This window comes from Rhinatrema bivittatum, chromosome 2, assembly GCF_901001135.1.
Source record: "Rhinatrema bivittatum chromosome 2, aRhiBiv1.1, whole genome shotgun sequence".
Taxonomy (NCBI): domain Eukaryota; kingdom Metazoa; phylum Chordata; class Amphibia; order Gymnophiona; family Rhinatrematidae; genus Rhinatrema; species Rhinatrema bivittatum.
Genome location: NC_042616.1, coordinates 105930975 through 105944152, shown reverse-complemented (window position 1 = coordinate 105944152; position 13178 = coordinate 105930975). Strand labels below are relative to the sequence as shown.

The following is a 13178-nucleotide window of genomic DNA, read 5'->3' as shown; positions in this document are numbered from 1 at the left end:
CGCGGTTCCTAGTGGGCACACATGGAAGCGCCAATTTTTATAACATGCGTACATCGCTGCTCGCATGTTATAAAATATGATATCCACGCACATTTATTTATTTATTTATTTATTTATTTAAAAGTTTTATGTACCGCACAATGGGTAGGAAAACTATCCGTCTAGGCGGTGAACATGATTACTTACATACACTAAGTTAAAAACATTACAATAAGTTAAGACATTACAATTTTACAAAAATTAAACTTGGTACTATAATAAGTGCGGGCAGGTGTCAGTCACGCACACAACGGGGGGGTGTGAATTTAAAAAAATATGCACGACAATGCAGGTAGGTCTTTCCCAGTTCCCTAACCCTAACTCTATCCTTCTTCCCTCTTCCCCTCTCCTCCCCGACCCCTAATCTAGCTCTAACTATCCCCTATTTTTTTCTTTTTTGCTACTTACTGCTCCTCTGGAGCAGAAGTTATCTCTGTGCACCTGCTGGCGCGAGCTGTCCCAGGCCCCACCCACACCCCTCCCCGCCCAGACCACGCCACCCAGCCTGCCCCTTTCTTTGGGCATGGCACTTCAGCGTGTAATGGGGGTTACACATGAGTGGCTGGGCCCTTTGTAAAATGTGCGTGGAAGGCCCGTCCACACACATAACCCCTCAATCATATGCGCGCTGGGCTTTTAAAATCTGGGCGATATGCAAAAAAAAAAAAAGGCAGTATAAATGTAATTTTCTTAATTTTGATGTTTTGGCTTGGTATTTTCCTTTATTTGACACATTCTGTCAGCAGCCCATCATCAAAAAAATTCAACTGAGGTTAAAAAGTTCCCTCAGCTGAAATTCCTCCACCCCTTAAACCCCAGGAAATGTCAACAGACCACTAACTAAGCAATGCGTGCTAAAACAGGCCAGCATTCCTCACAAAAGAATTTTGAAAAAAAAGCATAAAACCTAGGTGTACGTTGCCAAATAAAGCATGTTTAGTAGGTGCTATCTGGCTCCTACAAATTAAAAATATCTAACAGTTTAGAGGCAGGGAGAGCCAGAGCCTCTCTCAATTAAGGATATTTTCGCTTTCACACTTTCAGTGTAAGAACACAATTCCTATCGTAACCAACCTAGCAGGATCTACATTTTTTTCTAAAAGAACAAACTATGCTCTATAGATAAAGATTTTCTTCTTCCTTTGGTAAAATAATATCTTTGCTTTATAACTGAGTAAATGCAATGAGCGACCAGAGCATGCATTAAAATCTCATATTACTTCTAAGGACACTGAATGCATGAGGTTAATCACACCACAGGTGTGCAATGAAATCCTTAGGTCATGGCCTACTGCCTACTTATAAAATGCTGAGAAAGATCAAACAATGGTTTATCACATAGCATCACTAAACCATATGGAAAAATGCTTTAGAGGGTAATTTTCAAAAGGGACTTCTGTAAGTAAAAGCAGTGATTTAGAAAACTGTCCAACTGATATGTGGGTAAAATTATATCCAAGTCCACTGCATGTGTATATTTTTTACATACATAGCTGAATGGCATTCCAGGGGGTGGAGTCTGGGTGGGCTGGGATGGGACTTACAAGCAAAATTGTTTTATTACAGAAAGTACGTGCATGTATTCTTTTGGCAATACTACATGCTCCAAATAGGTGTAAAGGTGTGAATGTAGTTTTGTACAGCTAATTTTCAAAGTAAGTATGTGTTGAAAATTGGTCTAACTTGGGTATATAACAGCCTGTAAATATATGTGGCCTGTTATAAAATTACCCCCTTAATGTGATGAATCCAAACTATTATTGCTGTGAATTTGTAAGTACATATAAGCTGTTCCAATTTTGACTAGAATTATTAAAGGTTATATAGATTTGTGCCCATTTAAAGTTATTTACACCAGTAATACAAACAGCTATATAAAAGTAGCCATGATAATCTTTAGGATGAAAATTAGTAAAATATTTTGCTTTGGGGTTTTATTACTTTGCTCAGCAAGTAATGGATGTAGCACTCACCCTCTCCTTCATTCGAGACACAATAAATCGCAGGTACTTGCCCATCTCTTGCTTGTTTGCGCTTTTCTTCTTCATACTCTATTAGACAAAAATAAAGTTTTTAATTATAGCCCTTTTAATTTCTAAATACATTCATCAAAACTCCCAATTAATTATATCAATATTTCTAATTCTAAATATGTAGTATAGGATTACTAAAGAACATATCTTCTAGGACATCTGTAAAGCATGCTAAAATTGAGAAAGTGACATCATGAGGTGGGGAGTTACATACTTTATTGAGCACATACTTCCTTTACAGTGTGCATGCCTTATACTTGCAGAACTCTAACAGAAAGAAGCGTGCTTCATTACAGTGTCATCACAAGACATCTCCCAGGTAATAGTTTCAAATTAAAATTCACTGTTTAGTGAGCAATCTGCTTGAAAGGTACTGAGAGTGAATGAAAAATGGATAGGGAAATATAAAATAAAGAAGCAATGATAAATATGGATTTCACAAATGCAGAGTAAAGATTTTCCTATATGCTAAAATATAAAGATCTCCTCCATTGAACAAAATAAGAGTGTTCAAGCCTCTGTGGCCAAGGCCCCACAGCCCAACTTATTATGGAACCAAAAGAATATTCTTTACATAGAGAGTTCAGACTTTTGCCTCTGCCTGTTCTTGCTGGACTATGCCATTAAAAATAAACAGGTGTTCTTACATCCAAAACTGCAGAGTTCTCAAGTGGTCCACTGATGTACTACTTAGAAATGAAATGAAAATGTACTCAGTCAACAGTGGCTTACATAAATGCTGGGGCCAGTGATCTCAAGCAATTAAGTGCTTTGTAAAGTTACTGATATTTCATGGCAGACATGTCAAATTAATAATTTCCTATAAAATAAATTGAAAACAATAAGCACCATTTATTCCAAAACTATAAAAGCTCAATGTTGGAAAAGAGAAATATTACACACAACACAGCAAGCTAGGTGGGTACACAGTTGCGATTGACACTGGACATTTTTGTTAAATATTTTTTAACCATAGTGAGCAACTTCATGCACGCCTTTAAAAAAAAAAAAAAAAAAGGCTACATTTTGCAGAATCCAACATGAAATGTAACTCTGCTTATACTGTATGCATGCTGATACTAAACCATCATAAATATCATGGTGTCCCTCTAAGGAAAAAATTACATCCTCCTGTTTTAATAAAAAATAATTTTGAGATTACTTACCTGATAATCTCCTTTTCCTTAGTGTAGACAGATGGACTCAGAACGAATGGGTATAGTATGCTCGTGCTAGCAGTTGGAGACTGATCTGACGTCAGCACGGGTATATATACCCCCACAGGAAGCGTAGCAACTCAGTAATTTTCCTTGCAAAAGCTGTTATGGATGTGTGTACTGACGCTCAGTGAAATAGTGAAACAGGATTCCCCTGACCGATTGATAGTAGCTGGAGACCACCAGCATTCCCAACCGGAAGGCGTCGACACCTGGCAAAAAGGGGACGCTCTTATGTAAACAAATGACATGGCTTACCTTGAATCGGTGAAACCCATGTACACTGGCAGCTGGGCGGGATGCTGAGTCCATCTGTCTACACTAAGGAAAAGGAGATTATCAGGTAAGTAATCTCAACATTTCCTGGCGTGTAGCCAGATGGACTCAGAACGAATGGGATGTACAAAAGCTTTACTCCCAGCCTGGGTGGGAGGCTGCTTGAGGACCGTGTAGGACTGCCCTCGCAAATGCTGTGTCCTCCCTGGCCTGGACATCCAGACGGTAGAACCTGGAAAAGGTATGGAGGGAGGACCATGTCACTGCTTTACATATTTCTGCAGGCGACAGCATCCTGGATTCTGCCCAAGATGCCGCCTGTGCTCTGGTAGAATGAGCCTTGACCTGTAGAGGCGGAGACTTCCCGGCCTCTACGTAAGCTGCTCTGATGACTTCTTTAATCCAGCGGGTGATGGTGGGCCGAGAGGCCGCTTCGCCTTGTTTCTTTCCGCTATGCAGGACGAACAGATGGTCTGTCTTTCGTACTTCTTGTGTCAATTCCAGATATCTGGGCAGCAATCTGTCGATATCGAGATGGCGTAGTAAACGCCCTTCTTCAGATTTCTTCAAACCCGTCGTGGTAGGCAAGGATATGGTTTGGTTAAGGTGAAATTGTGAGACCACTTTAGGTAGAAAGGAGGGAACCGTGCGAAGATGGATAGTCTCCGGAGTGATTCTGAGAAAGGGATCACGGCAGGACAGTGCTTGTAGCTCTGAGATGCGGCGTGTTGAACACACCGCCAGTAAGAACACCATCTTCAAGGTTAGAGAACGGAGAGACAGGCCCTGAAGGGGTCTGAAGGTGGATCCCGCGAGGAAATCCAAAACAAGGTTGAGGTTCCATAAGGGCACAGGCCACTTCAGTGGCGGACGAATATGCTTGACCCCTTTCAGGAAGCGAGAAACATCTGGGTGCTTGGCAATGGTCTTGCCGTCCCTCCTGGGACCATAGCCAGACAGCGCAGCCACCTGAACCTTGATAGAGCTGAGGGAGAGACCCTTCTGAAGCCCATCCTGCAGGAAATCTAAAACAATCGGAATTGTGGTCGCATGTGGGTTGGTGCCATGATTGTCGCACCATGCTTCAAATACTCTCCAGATCCTGACATAGGTAAGGGATGTGGAAAATTTGCAAGCTCGGAGGAGTGTATCTATCACGGGCTCCGAGTAACCTCTTTTCTTCAGTCTAGCCCTCTAGAGAGAATTGAGCCAGATCCTCGTGGAGGATGGGACCTTGACGTAGAAGGTCCCGGAGAGGAGGCAGGGGAAGAGGCTCCCCTGCCAGCAGTCTTCTCATGTCCGCGTACCAGAGTCTTCTTGGCCAGTCTGGTGCCACTAGAAGAACTAGGCCCCCGTGTTTCTGAATCTTGTGGATGATGGCGCCCAGCAGAGGCCACGGAGGAAAGGCGTATAGCAGAGTCCCTGGAGGCCATGGCTGAACCAGAGCATCGATGCCGTGTGAGAACTGATCGCGCTTGCGGCTGAAGTATCTGGGTACTTGAGCATTGGACGTCCGCCAGTAAGTCCATGTCCGGAATCCCCCAGTGATCCACAATCATCTGGAAGGCTGTGGGTGACAGCTGCCAATCTCCCGGATTTAGGCTCTCTCTGCTGAGGAAGTCTGCCGTGGTGTTGTCCTTCCCGGCAATGTGGACGGCGGAGATGTCCTGAAGATTTGCCTCTGCCCAAGACATCAGCAGGGCTATCTTTAGAGAGACCTGTCGGCCTCTGGTTCCGCCCTGGCGGTTGATGTATGCCACCGTGGTGGCGTTGTCGGACATCACTCTGACTGCTCTGTTCCCCAGTCTGTGAGCTAATTGCAGGCAGGCTAGCTGGACTGCTCGTGCCTCTAGACGGTTGATGTTCCACCCCGACTCTTCTCTGTTCCACCGCCCTTGCGCGGTGAGTTCTTCGCAGTGTGCTCCCCAGCCGCTCAGGCTGGCATCTGTGGTGAGCAGAGTCCACGTGGGGGAGGACATCTTCGACCCCCTGCTCGTGTGGTTGGACTGCAACCACCACCGTAACTGGGTCCGCAGTCTGGCTGGGAGAGGTAGATGCACGGAATAATTCCGGAAGCGGGGGCTCCAGCGAGAAAGCAGGGAGTGTTGTAGAGGTCTCATATGAGCCCTTGCCCAGGGGACCACTTCCAGGGTGGAGGCCATGAGGCAGAGAACCTGCAGATAATCCCAAGCTATGGGCCAGCTGGCTCCCATCAAGGACCGGAGACGCGTCTGAAGTTTTAACCTTCTCTTGGTAGTGAGACTGACTGGTCTGCCTGGGTGTCGAACTGTACTCCCAGGTATTCCAGTGATTGGGAAGGCTGTAGGCAACTCTTGTTGAAGTTGACTACCCATCCCAGGCTTTCCAGAAGGGCGATCACTCTGTTGGTTGCCCGATGGCTCTCCTCCCGTGATTTCGCCCTGATCAGCCAATCGTCCAGGTAGGGATGGACGAGGATTCCTTCCCGTCTGAGCGCCGCTGCTACCACTACAACCACCTTGGTGAAGGTCCGCGGTGACGTGGCTAACCCGAAGGGCAGAGCCCGGATTTGGAAGTGGTGTCCCAGCACCTTGAAACGTAGGTAGCGCTGATGATCCTGGTGAATCGGGATATGCAGGTAGGCTTCTGACAAGTCTAAGGCCGTGAGGAATTCTCCTGGCTGTACTGCGTTTTTGACTGAGCGCAGAGTTTCCATGCGAAACCTTGGGACCCTTAAGTAGCGATTGACTGACTTGAGGTCCAACACAGGCCGGAAAGTGCCCTCTTTCTTGGGTACCATGAAATAAATGGAAGTGTCCAGAATTCATTTCCCAGGCAGGTACTGGGATGATGGCTTTCAAGGACAGGAGCCTCGCCAAGGTAGCTTTCAATGCTGCCTTCTTGTGTATGGGACATGAAGATTCCACAAACCTGTCCGGAGGGAGATGATGAGTCCAGATAATACCCCTCCTGGATGATGGCGAGGACCCACTGGTCCGACGTAATCTCGACCCATGTGGAGTAGAAGAGGGTTAACCTGCCCCCTATGGCTCCGTCCCCCAGACGGATCGGCGGATTCTCATTGTGAGGCACGGCCGGGACCTGAACCCGGGCCGACTCCCCTCTTGCGCTGCTTGGTCCGAAAGGACTGGTTCCTGGCCTGAGGACGAGGTGCCTGGTAGCGACTCCTATAGGGAATGAAGCGCTGGGAGCTTCTACCCCTGGAGGGCCTTGGAAAGGCGCGCTGGTTCCTTCTGAACCGATCTTCCGGTAGTCGAGGTACTGGAGCGGCGCCCCATGTGCTGGCCAATCTATCAAGGTCGCTGCCAAACAGAAAAGAGCACTTAAAGGGCATTCTGGTGAGGCGTGTCTTCGAAGGAGCATCGGCTGACCAATTCCGGATCCAGAGCTGCCTCCTGGCAGCTACGGAGGATGAGATCCCCTTGGCTGTTGTACGGACTAGGTCAGATGCAGCATCCGTGAGGAACGAGAGAGCTGACTCCATGTCTGCTGCTGGAGCATTGTTCCTGACCTGTGACAAACAGGAACGCGTCACCACTGTGCAGCAGGTTGAGATCCGCAAAGATAGAGCTGCCACCTCAAAGGTCTGTTTCAGAATGGCGTCCAGTCGCCGGTCATGAGGCTCCTTGAGGGCCGCCCCCCCTCAACTGGAATGGTAGTGCGCTTGACCACAGCGCTAATCAAGGTGTCCACCTGAGGGCACGCCAGCAGTTCCTGAATAGCCGGTGCCAGGGGGTACATGCCTGTCAGGGCCCGACCCCCTTTGAATGAGGCCGCTGGTGCAGCCCATTCCAATCTATCAGTTGTTGTGCTGCTTGCAAGAATGGAAAATGGCGGGCTGTAGGATGAAGACCTTCCAGCAGGGGGTTCTGAGCAGAGGGTACCGTAGCGCTGGGACCTGTAATATCCAACTCTGCCAGGCACTGAGATACCAGGTCAGAGAGATCCTCTTTAGGGAAGAACCGCCTCATGGTTCTGTATGGCTCAATCCCGGAGGGAAGTTCCCCCTCGTCCGGGAGTTTGGACTCGTCCGGTGAAACATCAGGGTCCATCTGAAGCGGACTGTCTGGAGGCGGGAGGTCCTGCCCACGATAAGGGCGTGAAGGTCCAGGGACAGGATCCGCTGGAGCCGCAACCGCAGCAGCAGCAGGAACAGCATGACCTGGACGGGAAGCTGTTTGCATCTGGGCAAAAGCATGAATTCCCTTAAAGAGATCCACCCAGGAAATGGAAGCGGTCTCTAATCGCCGGGGTACCAGGTCCCCTGGGATCCCAGGTTGGTCGAGACTGCCCGCTAAATCCGGGGTAGCCCCTGGGGAACTGTCAGCAAACTGTGGCTGAGACTGGTCCTGGCCCGAGGCTCCCACGGCCTCCTCACATTGGGCACAAAAGGAGTCTGGCTCTTCACTATGCGTGGCTCTAAGCTGGCATGCTGAGCAGAGGCCGAGGGCTTTAATGCCGGAATCAGGAGGCGCCGCCGCTGAAGACGTTGAGGCGTTCTGTTCCATCTAGGAATATACGCCCAATACAATATGCACTTAATAATATGCGGCAGCAATATACGCTTAATACAACTGGCGCTTAATAATATGCGGCAGCAAAAGGGCGCTTAATACAACAGGGGCTTAATAATATGCGGCAGCAATATACGCTTAATACAACAGGCGCTTAATAATATGCGGCAGCAATATACGCTTAATACAACAGGCGCTCAATAATATGCGGCAGCAATATACGCTCAATGATATCCAATATGCTCTCAGCAATATGCGGTTTAGCAATATACGCTTAATGATATCCGATGTCCTCTCAGCAATATGCGGTTAGCAATATACGCACAATGACATATAATATAGGTTTAGTCATAGACAGGCGCCTATCATGGGCGCACAATACCTGAACAAGGCCAACAAAATGGCGCCCTCCACGGCGTGCCGCCTACAGGCCACGCCGCCGATCCTCGTTCCTCGGAGACCAAAGAGTAAGAGATGTACGCCTTACCTGATCCTCGGTGCTTCCCGGCTGGAACCCGGGCGGTCTCCGGCTGCGGGGGGAGAGGGCAAGTACCTTCACCGCCGCGTTTGAGGAAATGCACCCGCTGCCTCGTCCACGCCGGGACCGAGGCGCCTCTCTCGCCACGCCCGAGCCTCGCCCGGGGGCTACGTCCCTGCCGCGAGTCTGCCACCGGACTGAGGTCTTAAACCTCCGGGGGATCACGGAAATCACCCCGGGAAACTCAACTGGGGGAGGGACCCCAAGGGTATCACCGCAGGAGTGCGGGGCTCGATGTTGCTGTAGAAGTTTAGTAAGAAGAAAGTAGAAAATAGAAAGTAGATTGGAAACACGCTCAGCGAGCCTGCAGGCTCTCCAAACTGCTTTGGAGATGGAAATTACTGAGTTGCTACGCTTCCTGTGGGGGTATATATACCCGTGCTGACGTCAGATCCGTCTCCAACTGCTAGCACGAGCATACTATACCCATTCGTTCTGAGTCCATCTGGCTACACGCCAGGAAAGTATCCTTTTAATGCAAAAATAGCAGCAGGGATCATTTTACAAATGTATATAATCTGGATAAATTTATCCGGCTAACTTTGGAGGCATATTCAGTAGTGCAATCAAACTATTGAATATAGCCAGCTATCTTAGGCCTGGATTTTCTAAGGTCACAGACCTTAGAGATTCCGGCGGTAACGGAGGGGGGCGAAGCGCGATTGCACCATCGCGGTGTTATCGCTGCCAGGTTTCGCACCCAATAGTGCCGACAAGGAGTCATACCTTTCGCAGTCAGTGAAGTTTCTGCGGCGTCGCCCCGACTCCTCCCCTTCCCAGTGCGGACCCCGCCCCAATTTAGCTATCGCACACGAATACCGTTGGAAAATGACCCCCTTAATTAGTTAGCTGGCTAACTTTAGGACAGCTCTGACTCGACCATACTTTGCCAGCTAAGTCATCTGGCTAACCTGAATATCAAACTTAGCCAGTTAACTTAGCCGGCTAAGTCAATTCCTCCCAGTTACACCCCTGGACTGCCCCTAACATCTGGCTAAAATCTAGCCTCCTAACTTATTAGCCAGCTAGAATTTAGTCAGATAAGGACTAAATATAGCCGGGTAAGCCATTAAATGGCTTTTGAATATGGACCTCCTTATGACCAGCAAAATGCTAAACCTGGTTTACAGTAGTACTGAGTTTTAGAAGCCAGATAGTCCTGAAGAAAAATGAATATTTTGCAGAAGGAAACCAGTATGAAACGTATCCAAAGATAATGATATGCTTGGGCTATCTGAGACCATACGCAGTCTCAGCTTCAGCTGCCTGTTGTCATGCTGTTCTTACAAAAGGCATCATATCCTGCAAAGAATCCAGAAGGGATCTATCTGGTCTTGAAAGTTCATGGAAATCAGTTTTCCAATAATTTCCATACTGATTCAACCAACCACAACCTTGCAAAAGATTGTTTTCTCCTGTATCAATATGGGTACTAGTACTTTGCACTACTGGAAATAACTATGAGGGTTTGTTAGCCAGCATGCTAAGAGCATCATGATAGTCATAAGATGTCCTTCTCCCTACTCTTCTATCCACTGCCAGACCTTAGCCAGAATCAAGTGACCTTTCTTCTTTTAAGGCTTATCTTCTCCGTACACAGTCATCTTAAGCATCTGCAAAAGCTTTGATGTCTGCCCTTTGAGTTACCATCATTGAAATAAGTGAACCAACAGATTGTAAAGTATTAATAAGTCCTTCATGCTATCAGATAAAGTAAATAATTTGAGGCTGATTTTCTGTCAGTGGCTGAGCACCTGATTTAGCTAATCCAATTTCAGGCAGCTAAATTAAGCTAATTTTCAGTGAAACCTAGTTGGGTAAATTTGCATCTAAAAATGAGCTTGCATCTAAACTGCCCAAGATCTGAGCAATTACATTTAGGATGATTAAAGAACTTAAGTTTGGGCACCTAAGATAGGCAGCTAGCAGGGAAAATCAACACTAGGCATCTAATTTTCTATCCCCCAACCAAACTCTGCCACTGGGGCTGCACACAGGGACGGTAACTTTAAAACAAATGTGCGGGTCCCCGAACATGCACGCAATCGTGTGTGCAATTACACGCACAAGATTCAAAATACAGCTATCGCGTGCATATGTATTCTTAATTTTAAATGGTTACATGAACTAACATAGTTCGTGTATCGCCCTTAGGACTTTGTCAGTTTTAAAGCATGCAGGTAAGTGGATTTTAAAACATACTCATGTGAAGGATATTCCCAGTTTTACTTATTAGTCCCACCAGTTTGCCCAGTCTCTCTCGAGTTCATCCATATCCTTCTGGTTCTTCAGTCTGCACTCCTCCTGTTTACCCAGACCCCTCACCCAGTGGTTTTTCACCTAAAACAAGTTTTCTTCAGACTTACACCTCATCCAGAGCGGAAGCAAATATGCAGGAGTAACAGTCTGCTGCGTGCTGCAGCAGCTGATTTTGCTTTTTTTGTTGCTTGCGCATATACCCACGTAATTGGGCCATTTTAAAATACAAGTTGCTTGTGCTCGACTCAGATATTCACGTATATGGGCTTTTTAATGTGAGCAACTCTTAAAATTCACCCCTTTTTGAGCAGCTAAAGTTAGCTGTTCAGTTGGGGTTAATTTTCAGCCATTCTGATCAATCTGCCTAATTCCATAGTGAAGTGTTTAGATCCTTTAGAAAACTGGACCCCTTTGTGCTTTGGGGTTATCATGCTCGATTCTACTCCTTGTTCTAGTCTCCAAGTTTTATGCAGACACAAACCTGGATATATGAATGCTTGTGAGAATGGAGAAATTTAATTTCACATGTTAATTTTCTTTCCTTTAATCCTGCTACACCAGTCCAGATGCAAGGGTTGTATCTGCCTACTAGAGATGGAGTCAGAAGACAAACCTTTTTTGTGACATCACCACCAGTATATAAAACGGGTGTAGTACAGAGGAAGCTGGTATCTCTATGACAAAGGAATGGAAGTAAAATACTATCCCTAAAAACAATTGTCTACTATGTGCAAGCCATTGCTCAATGGTTTTGAAGTAAATTTGTGTTAGAGAGAGGGTATCTGCCCAGGAGGATTTGTATGGAATGAAAATCTGTTTGTCGTCCGTAAATATTTTAAATTGGACATTTAAAGCGGATAATATCTGGCAGAGAGGAAGTAGGTATATATTGATTAATATTGGCAATGTAAGAAGTGCTATATTGGGTAACATTCTTCTGCTTTAAGAAATGAGTGGGGATTTACTGAACTGTTAGATCTAGTACTGCTACTGGAGAAATTACTTACCTGATAATTTCATTTTCTTTAGTGTAGAGAGATGGACTCATGGGTTTATGCTCCCATGTCAGCAGATGGAGACAGAGCATGCTGACGTCACAATATATATAATCTTGCAGTGACCCCAGCCTGCCAGCATTCTCTTCAAAAGCAATTGTGGACAGACTAGCAAAAAATTTGATTAAGAACATGATTAAAAACAGATAACCAGAAATGTACTCAACCAACCATAAGATCTTAACTCACATAAGATTCTAGGTTCCCCAAGCTAGGGACTGGATAAGCACTTACCAGTAATCCCTTGGGACACAGAGCCCCGCAGGACGACTATTGACATAGTCATGCGGCAGCCGAGGGAGGGTGAAGCTGAGTCCATCTGTCTAAACTAAGGAAAACAAAATTATCAGGTATGGACTCAGGACCAGTAGGATGTACCAAAGCTACTCCCCAACAGGGTCGGAGGCTGCCCGCGGTCCAGTCAACACCACATGTGCAAAGGCTGCATCCTCCTGGACCTGGACATCCAAACGATAAAACATGGAAAAAGTGTGTCAGAAGGACAATGTCACAGCTCTGTAGGTATCGATAGGAGACAACAAACTAACCTCCCCTCTTGACACTACCTGAGCCCTAGTGGAATGAGCCTTAAGTTGAGTGGGCAACGGCTTTCCACCATCCACATACGCAGTAATGACCACTTCCTTAATCCAAAGAGCTATGGTAGCCCGCAAAGCCGGAGCGCCCTGCTTACACCCGCCATGGAGAACAAACAAACGATCTGTCTTTCGAAAAGATTCAGAGACCACCAGATACTGCATGACAAGATGCTTAACATCCAAGGAGTGCAAAAGGCAAAACTTCTTTGCATCCCTGACCTTATCCAGTGATGGCAAGGAGATGGACTGATTCAAATGAAAGTCTAAGACTACCTTGGGCAAGAAGGAGTGAACAGTACACAGCTGTAAGGCCCCCGGAGACACCCAAAGGAATGGCTCCCATCAAGACAACTGCAGCTCTGAAATCCAACGTGCAGAACATATACCACTAGAAGCACGGTCTTCAAAGTTAAAAGCTAAGGAAAGGCTATGCAGTGGTCGGTATGTAGGGCCCGCCAAAATGTCCAGCACCAAATTAAGACTCCACAATGGAACCAGTAAACTCAAGGAGGCCTAAGGTGCTTCACTCCCTTCATAAAAAGGGCCACATCAGGATGAGATGACAAGGAAACACCATTCACCAGGCCTCTGAAATAGGCAAGAGCTGAAACCTACACCTTCAAGGAATTAAGGGTCAAGCCTTTACTC

At 46.5% G+C, this 13178-nt stretch overlaps 1 protein-coding gene across 9 annotated transcripts in view; it reads right to left on the bottom strand.

Annotated features, from left to right (window-relative positions):
- The window catches only part of ZMYND11 (zinc finger MYND-type containing 11), a 315745-nt gene that overhangs the window by 115939 nt on the left and 186628 nt on the right, over positions 1-13178 (bottom strand). For all 9 annotated transcript variants that reach the window (XM_029588524.1, XM_029588521.1, XM_029588523.1 and 6 more), the window contains one exon: positions 2013-2090. In XM_029588524.1, coding sequence (XP_029444384.1) covers positions 2013-2090 — 78 coding nt within the window. The remainder of the gene's footprint in view (positions 1-2012; positions 2091-13178) is intronic.